This window comes from Xiphophorus hellerii, chromosome 12, assembly GCF_003331165.1.
Source record: "Xiphophorus hellerii strain 12219 chromosome 12, Xiphophorus_hellerii-4.1, whole genome shotgun sequence".
In the NCBI taxonomy this organism is placed as follows: domain Eukaryota; kingdom Metazoa; phylum Chordata; class Actinopteri; order Cyprinodontiformes; family Poeciliidae; genus Xiphophorus; species Xiphophorus hellerii.
The window spans coordinates 32973217-32984261 of record NC_045683.1 but is presented as its reverse complement, the minus strand read 5'-3'; the positions used below and the strand labels follow the sequence as shown (position 1 = coordinate 32984261).

The 11045-nt window shown below is 38.4% G+C and overlaps 1 protein-coding gene across 2 annotated transcripts; it reads left to right on the top strand.

Moving 5' to 3' along the window:
* Nucleotides 1-1806: 1806 nt before the first annotated feature.
* On the top strand, nt 1807-10444 carry isl1a (ISL LIM homeobox 1a). 2 transcript variants are annotated; one of them, XM_032579462.1, is made up of 6 exons: nt 1807-1949; nt 2230-2419; nt 3138-3397; nt 4195-4478; nt 4841-5008; nt 5902-10444. In XM_032579462.1, the coding sequence occupies exons 1-6, from the start codon at nt 1922-1924 to the stop codon at nt 6016-6018; spliced, it is 1047 nt and encodes a 348-aa protein (XP_032435353.1). In that variant the 5' UTR covers nt 1807-1921; the 3' UTR covers nt 6019-10444. The 2 variants fall into 2 exon arrangements, with proteins under 2 accessions (XP_032435353.1, XP_032435352.1); XM_032579461.1 differs by having other exon boundaries at nt 4192-4478.
* The last annotated feature ends 601 nt before the right edge of the window (nt 10445-11045 follow it).

Here is an 11045-nt window from a genome sequence, read left to right as displayed (position 1 = left end):
TTTGTGTTAAAAAGAAACGATACAAACAAATACAGATAAAAACTCACATCGTAGGATCCAGGGATTTTATGCATGAGGACAGAAATATGATCTATTTTTATTCTAAAATAATCTGTAGTGTAGAAAAAACATGATATATTCCACATTAACAGTATGTATTAAACAGTAGGAAACAACCTCAATCGTAATTAATCACTTGATAACACAATTAATTTTTAAAAACCCATAGTAGTTTTTATTTTGACTCACAGTGTGACTTGTTTATATGGATGGGTGATATGATTTCTTCTATAAAATGAGCTGTACGTAAGCTTAAAAACAGACGTAATGACACCTATTGGTGATCTGTATTTATTTATTTATTTATTTATTTATTTATTTAACTATATGAATACGAAGGATGTAGTTAATTTCTATGTTATTTCTTGGCGGTATGAAAATAGGTAAACAGCTTACATAAATAATACGGTGTATAAAACTAGTCTGGGATCCATACAAAAATACCGTTAAAAAGTTACGTTTTGTAATCACGTTTCATATGGTAACCATTTGAGGGTATATGAACCTCAAAGCATCCAATAAATGTACTATCAAACTATCACTTCCACGTAGCAACGACTGTCTTCAAATTCCAATGCCGATTATTTAATTTCAACAGCCCTGGTTTTAAAACTAATAGGCCACAATATTATCAAACTGCAAATATACACAATATGGTAAAATAAAAATTAAAAAAAATAAAAGAATATATATATATACATATGGATTCGTATACGTTCCTTTCATAACGTCATAGCTACGACATAGTACTTTCGATCTGCATTATCTCACGTATAAAACCAGTGTCTTGTTCCAAATCCACGGTAGAGTATGCTGCAGAGGTCCAGAGGGTTCGCTAACCGCATAGGTAACTCCCAGACACCAGAGGGCGTATTGGCGTGTGTCAGAGCTGCAGCTGCTTGACTGCTCAGCTCTGGCCTGGCTGCCCAGGCCAGGACTTTTCAGTTCTTTCTGCTGAAAAACGTCCAATCCCCATGTTTTCGTGAGTTTCTTTCATCGTGCTTAATGAATAGTCGAACCGCTCGTGAATCATACCACACCGTTCTCCTTTGGTTCTTGCACTGAATTACTGAGTATTTGGAAAGTCTTTTGTTGAAGTTGGAAAAAGTTGTGGTTCAATAATAAAATAGCTGCATCTGATAGATTTCTGCTTGTCCGCAGTTGACATGAAATACTTAGGTAACATTGGTTGCAAGCATTTTAGGACATTCTGAATATGTCATTATGATGTGCCAATAAAAACTCAATATCAGCATGTCATGTCATGTATGAGGATATTAATTTACCGCTGACAGTTACTTAGAAAGGAAATGTAAAGATTAAAGTAGCCCAAGTGTTCCTTAAATAGGTCATATATTAAAACAATGAAATGTGTCTGTGTGTTGTTTTTTTGTGTGTGTTTTTTTGGGGGGTTGGGAGGGCAAACAAAAAACACTGACAAAAATCTCATTTAGTACAAGTCATAAAAGAGCAAAGTAAAGCTGGATAACCTATTTAGCAGCAGTAGGCCTACGTGTGTGCGCGCGCGCGTGTGTGTGTGGCAGGGTGGGGGTGGGCGGCGGGTAGCGCGTGCGTGTGTGGGCGTTCGTGTCTGTACCGGACAGGGTATGCAGAGCCAATCCGCTACTCATGCATATGACGTGCTGATGTCCTACGTCAGCCCAGCCGCTTGCCAGGATCAGAGCTCCACACACACACACACACACACGCACACACACACGCACCGGTGGGAACCATACACACACTTCGTCGCTGAGGCTGGACACCAACGCTCCTGGCCCGGCAACGGAGCACAAATCCAGGCTTCCAGGCGCCGCAGCCCGCTGTGAAAGTGGACTTTTCATCGCCTTTCTTTTTCGATATGGGAGACATGGGGGATCCTCCGAAAAGTAAGACACTTTTTTTGGGTTGGAATGCGATGCTGATATCACTTAATTTGGGACTTTGGAGTTGTGCTGTCAAGAAGACTTTTTCTTAGCCCTGTTACAGTCGTTAGTTTTAATAAAATTATAAAAACAATTGTGGCCTAATCCAGGTTAATTCCTATATTTTTTTCACCACATAATAATAATAATAATAATAATAATAATAATAATAATAATAATAATAATAATAATAATAATAATAATTGAACAGCGTTTGATGTATCAAATGGGGCTCTTCTTTCAGAGAAGCGACTGGTGTCTCTTTGCGTGGGCTGCGGGAACCAGATCCACGACCAGTACATCTTACGGGTATCTCCGGACCTGGAGTGGCATGCCGCTTGTCTCAAGTGCGCGGAGTGCAGTCAGTACCTGGACGAGTCATGCACTTGCTTCGTCAGGGATGGAAAGACTTATTGTAAACGGGACTACATCAGGTAGGACGGCCGGGACGGGATGGGATGGGACGCCTCTGATGCGACAAGAACTGGAGCAGCTCGGCGATTGGAATTATTGGGTTGTTTTTAATATTTTACAAGATCCATCAGAGATTATTCGGAGTGACTTTGCATCGCGTGGAGTTCTGGTTTCACCGGGTTCATATTAAGATATTGTGCGGTGCTACAAAAAACTTGTTGAACAACTTGCAAAGTGCAGCCTCAACTAATTCTTCATCTTAAGCTTTGAAAGATGCACTTCAGAAGACTAAAAAATAAGATAAAAAATATTAAGTAAGCAACCGTTGATAAGCAACGAACAGATCAGCGTGAAACCGCTTGGGTCAAATGGGAATTTATTAAGGCGCCGGTGTTAAGAACGTGATGATGACAAAATAAAATAAAATTATATATATATATATATATATATATATATATATATATATATATATATATATATATATATATATATATATATATATATATATGTATATATATATAATAAGCCTCATTTAAAAGAATAGGCCTAATATTGTTGATATCACAACTGCTATTAGTAGTAGTAATAATAATGATAATAATAATAATAATTATTATTATTATTATTATTATTATTACTATTATATAAAAATTATTTGCAAAACAATCCACCTAGACTATAATTTTCCTATTTTGATTTTTTGCTTAATACGTGTGAATGTGTGTGGTTGCCCCGCAGGTTATACGGTATTAAATGCGCTAAATGCAATATCGGATTCAGCAAGAATGACTTCGTCATGAGGGCTCGCTCCAAAGTCTACCACATCGAGTGTTTCCGCTGCGTGGCCTGCAGCAGGCAGCTTATCCCGGGAGATGAGTTCGCTCTGCGGGAAGACGGGTTGTTCTGCCGCGCTGACCATGACGTGGTGGAACGGGCCAACCTCGGCAGTGGAGATCCGCTCAGTCCCCTGCATCCGGCCAGACCGCTGCAGATGGCAGGTAGAGTCCTGAGGGTATATCCCCACAGAGGGGATATCATGATCTGAGCTATTATTTTTGTTTGCATTGCGTTCCTTAGAAAACAAACACACAACAACAAAAACTAAGTGTGTGCGTGTCTGTGTGTGTGTGTGTTTTAGGAGGGTACGGGGAAGTGTTTCGTTCACGCTGTCCAAGTTTGATGTATAGCCTATGCATTGTAAGATGGGTTAAGGGTCCTTCAATCACCGTGAAGCTGCTCCTGATTCTTTCACAGACAAGTGGGTGTGTTCTTATAGTGCGCAGTGTCTGCAGGTCTGTTTCTTTATGCAAACCACCGTCTGACCAGATCAGGGTGGCTAGATTAGATAAAGCGGATGCTGCTGTCCGAAATAGGCTGCAAAGTTATCACAGCTGGGGGAGGACGGCACTCCTATATGGCTGTGGGTCCATATTGTATCTGGGCTGTTGCTGTGCATTCGAAACTCTAATTTGTTGGCCATAGACCCGAAAAATACAGACATGTTGTCTATCTAGTGGAGATTTATTCTAAGAAAAAAAATATTGGGGCCGTACTAAAAAAAAAAATGAAAAAATGAAAATGAAAATATGCATTTTAAACAACAAATACAGATTGTCAAACAATCTAATTTATTTGCTAAATAAATGGCCAAATATGAACTGAAACCCAAATCGCAGGAGAAGGTTAGCGACTGCTAAATCCGTAAACAAATCCGAAAGCTTCTGGATGTTTATCAGACCGATCAGCTATCTTGGTCTAATTTTGCCGCTCTCTACTCTATGTTTCCAAACAGCAGAACCAATCTCAGCGCGGCAGCCTGCACTCAGACCCCACGTCCACAAACAGCCAGAGAAGACCACCCGAGTCCGGACGGTGCTGAACGAGAAGCAGCTGCATACGCTGCGGACCTGTTACAACGCCAACCCGAGGCCCGACGCACTGATGAAGGAGCAACTGGTCGAGATGACCGGCCTCAGCCCGCGAGTGATCCGCGTCTGGTTCCAGAACAAGCGGTGCAAGGACAAGAAGAAAAGCCTGCTGATGAAGCAACTGCAACAGCAACAACCCAACGACAAGACGGTGAGAGCGCCGACCTGTTGCTGAGCAGTTCAGAGGCTCCTGACTGTGCTGTAAAGTCCCAAAAGAAACCTTTAGTCTTCTCCTGCATCAGGAATGCCAGTATGTTTAATCCCAGTACATTCTGATAATTTAATTAACACCAAGTGGTAAAACTGACTCATTCAAGAAGTTCTTAACTTCATCGGTTTGTGTTGTTCAGCTTGTTTCTGGTAATTGACAGCACGCACACATGAACGAATGCACGCACCCACCCCTCCCCGCACCCTTCCACCCCTTTCCTCAGACACACGTACCCTCGAACGCATACCCTTGAGATGATGCTGTAGATGTGTGTGAACGCTGACCATGACCCCTGCATGCAGAACATCCAGGGAATGACGGGCACCCCGATGGTTGCGGCCAGCCCGGAACGACACGACGGCGGCATCCAAGCCAACCCGGTGGAGGTGCAGAGCTACCAGCCGCCCTGGAAGGTCCTCAGCGACTTCGCCCTGCAAAGCGACATCGACCAGCCGGCCTTCCAACAACTGGTTCGTCGTTTTCTGTTCACTAATAGAACGATCTCTGAAAGGTTTAAAATCTAAGTCGCTTATTTTGCCCTTGAATCTTTTTGCACTTTAATATTGACCTACAGTGGTTCCTCTTCTGTTTTCTTTTTGAGTTTCGAATATAACAAGTTTATGAAAGAACATATTGCTCATTAAATTGCAACTTGACAATTCAAGCATATTGTTTGCTGTTTGTTGGCATCGCTGTGCTCACATCCGATCACTCCTCCGCCTTCAAACATTTTACTTTTTTACTTTTAACTCCTGTAGCCAAAAAAAAGCGGTTGTAGCAAAGAGGGCATTCTAATGAGATCTTTTTATATAGTCTGCATTATACTCCTCCAGCCAGTATCCAGCTGACTGTCGGACACCTCTGAGGCGGCATTAGTTTCCTGCTCGGAATGTGAGCTGTGCCGGCCTCTTTCTGTACATTTAATTGACCGTTTAGGGATGCAGCTGAAATTGAGACACTAGTGATGGCTTCCTTTATTCAATTTCTGTTGATTTTTGTGTAATGTTTCTATTGGAATTATTTAAAACGGTCCGTACAGCAGCTGGAATCTGTAGACTGAAAAAAAAAATTCACTGGTTGGTCACTCGTGGATTTTCACATTTCTTCACTTCAGATAATTTTGTTGTACTTTTTGGTAAAATGGGAATTAAGAAATCTATTGTTGGCTTTCGGAAAAACTTGGGTCTTTTCTTTGGAAAGTTGTGATCCTAAAACTCTTGACAAAATTGAAACGTCTTTAGATTTTCTCTCCTATTCGAAGTGAGTTTAGTTTTGCGCTATTTTCAGCCCAGCTGAGCCCAGACAGGATTCTGAACACGGTTCCACTCTGCTCTGTCTAACCGCTGCCTGATGCGTCCTGCAGGTCAGCTTCTCAGAGGGAGGACCAGGTTCGAATTCGACAGGCAGCGAGGTAGCATCCATGTCCTCCCAGCTTCCCGACACGCCGAACAGCATGGTCTCCAGCCCCATCGAGGCCTGAGGACTGCCTGAACACACAGCCCCGACCATCCCATTCCTCCTGACTGGGTGTACTTTGACACTGTGAAGACAATCATGGGATTTACTCCAGCCAACCATCCTAACTTTAACACGGAGTGCAGACGGACGGACATGATGAGCGGTGCTGCCTGCTTTCAGTTGCCAAACGGAGAAGAGAGAAAAGGAAGCGGACCTCTGACAGGGAGCGCAATCTAATTCACGTAGGCCTACTTTCGATATGTTCAGCTTTGAATAGAAAACGATGTTTTTTTTTGTTTTGTTTTGTTTTTTTTAAACCCGCTTCACCCACACCATATAGGCTAAGAGATCTTTTGGATCCGTCTGATTTCTTCATTTGACTGATTTCCTTTATGACCCAAGGCCTGAGGCATTTTTAACAAGGTATACCTCTAGTTTGCCACAAACGTTGTGGGACATTTGTGCGTTAGCCTATAGTGTCCGTCCAAGTATAGGCTATTTTTTCTTTCCCAAAGACATGTAAATTATTCAGTTAGTTCTCTGCAAGAAATTGTATTGTTTGTTCCCGTGCAACAGAATTATTTATTATTTATTGCCGACAAATTTGCCACCTTTTGTGTAACTTTCGTAACTGAAGTAAAAAGAAACAAAAAGAAATATGCAGTTTGGTCTTTGGACTTTAGTTTACATTTTAGTTTTTATTTATTCTTTAAAAATATTTAATATCAAGACAAAACGAAGATTTTTTTTATTGAGTTTTCTATTTACGTAGTCTATAGTAAGGAACGTGTCTTATGTAGTTAGTTATCAGGTATAATGTTGACGAGAGAATGACAAACAAACTTGCATTTTTTTTCTTACCACCATTTGAACTTTTGTTTTACAGCACAACACGTACTCTTTCATAAACATTCCATCCCCATATCCACGCCTTTCAGAGTGAAAGTGTTCTGAGGCCTTCGGTTCTGATTTGACCGAACTCACATCAGGCGTAGTAGTTCTCCGATGTTTTATACCAAGAATGAGGCTCTTTTTTGTCACCTATTAAAATAAAAATCTAGTAAAAAAAAAAAAAAAAGACACAGGCAGAAAATGCAGCACCACATTATTGAGTGCCACCATTTTATCAACATTTCAACCTTTTTACTATTTAAAGGAAATTATTGTGCGCAAGCAAGGGATGCAAGTCTAAAAACGGCATGGTTAAAAAAAAGATAAAAGAAAACACAAGACTAATTCATCATGTGTCCTTTATAACCATGTCCCTGACAAGGTTTTCATTCTAATCTGATTAATCAGCTCATAATGAGCTTCCAACACTTCTGCTTAACAGTTAGAAATAGTTAGCAAAAGGTGGAGGAAGTGAGGCTTAATGGAGAGTGTCATGACTTGTAAGTCCGGCTGTGTTTCTCTGTTTAATGTTGATTTGAACATTTCCTTGCTGTCCTTTGATCTACACTCAGAGCTTAGTGTTCAGATGAATGCCAGAAGCTACAAAGCCACCTGATTTAATTTATTCATCTTCGTTTTCAGATTTGATCACATTTCTAATTAGTTTCTTTCAATTTCTAAGGTGGTGTTGTTAAAAACATGCAAAACATGTAACTCTTTAATTAAATCAAGAAATTGGTTATATAACCACTTAATGCTACATTACTTAGTTTCCTTTTGTAGAAATTAACACGGTCTGTGAAAGCATGTAAGAAAGATGAACAGCAGATCATCCAGAAATCCATAAACAAACAGATGCCGAGTTGTTTCAGTAAATATTCATCTGGTCAAATATCTATGTTGAGACAGAATCTTCTCACTTAGCCATTAAAATTCACTTTACCTCACCTACACATCACCTCAGATAATTTATTTTTACACCTCAAAGTTAGTTTCACCTGAGCTGTCTGAATCTTTGTTCAAAGGGCATAACTGTGATTGTAGAAGAAAAATTATATTTTAGTATGAAAAGAAAAAATATCTGTGCTGAAGCTGTATGACATCATCACTGTCTCCTCGTGAAATGCCGTTTTTTCTTTTCTGAAACTTGCTAAATTGAGCTTGATTTAGGTCATAATTCAGATGGCCACCAGAGGTTGCTTTTTGAGCAGATACAAACATAAGATCAAACAACTCCACAGGGACCTGAACTATGAAGGAGGATTTAGGGCTTCCAGGGGTTACCTCAGATTTAACTCCAGGCCTGGATACGATGCCATGGTATTTTACAGCACACCTACCCTGCTGTGGAGCACCTTATGCTGGAGACCAGATATCACTAGCTATAAAAAGAACACCTATTTGTCAATCAATGTTCTTGAAAACTGAGTGGTGATGGGGGAAAAAAAAAGAAACATTGTGTGTTATCAGTGAGGATTTGCAGACCTGGTGGGATAAGGGATAAGGGGTGCTGGTGGGAGAATCTGGTTTGAAGCCTTGTCCCTGCAGTCAATTATGGTTAAATGATATAAGAATAATATAATTGAAGCATATAAGATTTAAACTTAGACTTATCACCTGTTTTTCAGTTAACTCAGTTGTATGTAGTACTCCTGTAGTTTAGTGCAATCTGTTATTTATTTATTTATTTATTTATTTAATTAATTAATTAATTAATTTATTTATTTATTTATTTTTGAATTGAAAAGGATACTACATAAAAATCTCCTATGTCTCCTTCATCTGTGTGACATATTAAACATACTGTGGACAAGAAAAAACAAGCAAATACCATAAAATACACAAAAATAGTAAAGCTCAAATGTAGCTAATTATATTGTATTGACATTCAACTATTGTACAGTTAAAAAAACAAGGAAAGAGAAAACAATATTAAATATGTCCAGTTGCTATTCTTTATGTCATGAATGGAATCACGCCAAAACTGATGTTGCAGGAAAACATGGGAAGATGGTGGGTGAGGGGAGGGAGGGAGTTCTGTCATTTTGGCTGAGCACATTATATTCTTTGTAACTGTCAGACACTTACAACATTTGTAAAAGGTCAGAGTGAGCAGAAGAAAGGAGTCAGAAATCAGCAGGTCTGTTTGTGGAAACCTTCTGCCAGTGTGCTGTATCTGAAGTGTCTGTATAAACTGCAACTTTTAAAGTCAAAGCTTCTTGTGACCAACGCCCATGTAACAACTCCACTTAACATGCAGATTATAGCTGTGAGCAAATTTTAAAATCAAGATATCAATGTTGCATTTCATCCCAGCAAATGAGGTCTACCCTAGCCATTGCAACAATGTTTAAAAACCTTAGGCTGTTTGTTGGCTAAATTAAAGTCTGCAAAAGAAGGCAGTTTGCTTCTTCTGCTTGATGACAAGCATGTTGGATGTAAAATTCACTTTCATCATGAGGCTCAGAGTTTTAGAGCAAGTAGGTTCATTATACAAACAATTCTATCGTTTCTATGGGGTGTGCAAAAAAAATTTGATCAGGGCAAAATGATCACATTATTCCCCTTCCAAAAAGAGACAAATGGCCACAAAAGTAAAGTGAGCTTGGAGAATATGGATGATTGCCATTGCACAGGAAGTTAGGATGGAGCCCTAAACAGTGAAAAGTAGATATTTTGTTTGGAAAAGTTGGTGTTTATTGACACAAAAGTAATGGGGATGGATTACTGTGCCAAACGTGCTGCAGAATAACTGTAAACCTGCCTGAAGGTAAAATCGAAACCCCTAATTGGTACCTGTGATATCCAAGTGTACATTGCGCAAGAGCCCAATGACACCAGGTAATCCAGGTAATTACATTCAGTTTTCACTGTGTAACAGCAGTTACGGTTACAACAGCTATATCTATATTGTGAAGGCCAGTATTGCTCTGCACAGCAGGTTGTGACAACAGATGCTGCCACTGCAGCAGCATCAAGCTACATTCCTCCCAGTTTCCATTACCACAGCAAGATGGCCAATCACCAACCTGGGGTATCAGGATGGGTTGAAAGCTTATGCAACTATTGCAACAAATGATCTGAACTTTTGCTCATCAGGGTGCAGGACCTGTGCCCTGTCAATGTGCTCTTATTTACAAAGAGGTATGGAATAAAAATATGTCCATGTTAAACAAATAAATTAGCCTTTTTACTAAACAATTTCAATATTTTCCCAAACAAACCAATATACAGATACTAAAACAACTTCATTTACATTTTTTAGATCCAAAAAGTGTTAACTGTTTGTAGAAATAATTATTTTTACATGGATGTTTGCAGTGAAATTATGTTGTTCTGAATGCAGCATGAGTTCATGGCAGTAGTTCTACTGAACATCAATGACAATAACAGTAGAGTGTTATTTTATTTTCCCACTTCTTTACACTGGTTGCCAGTGTTTCCACAATCCCTATGAACACTGCCCTGGTGAAAAAATGTATATATTACAGTGTATTTTAAATAATCTGTCTTTTTTCCCTGAAATATATTTTTAGTATGCTATCAAATGGATGTAATTATTAAGATTATATTAAAAATGTAAAATGAAAACATTTTTAAAACATTCTTCTGATACTCCTTTTAAAAAAGTGTTTTAGCACACTTTCTGAAGGTGTAATTTTTCTAAAATATACTTTAAGTTTTAATTAAATATATTAGTAAAATTATACTTTGGATTATCGTTTTAAAAATACATCTTGCATGTATTTGTAAAATTGTATATTTTAAATGTATATTTTAAAAATATATTACAAATATATACAAACAATACTTTTCTGAAGTTTTATTTTTGGGAATATTTTCAAAACAGTTCTTGTATATTTAATGAGCCTTAATAAATCTCAAAATAAATATATTTCATTAATATTTGTAAATATTTTGTAAATACTTTCTAATTATATTTCAATAAAACACTTTCAGTGTTTACATGCATGCTACCTTATGTTAATGAAGTATGACTTATTAAGTGCCTTAATTATCTTTTGCTGTTTTGTTAAAATGACAATAAATAAATAAACAATCCTTATAGTGGAACTTAAGGATTGTACTGTAATATTGTTTAACAAAGTAATAAATAATTTGTTCATACCTCATAACATCAAACACTGACATTTTATT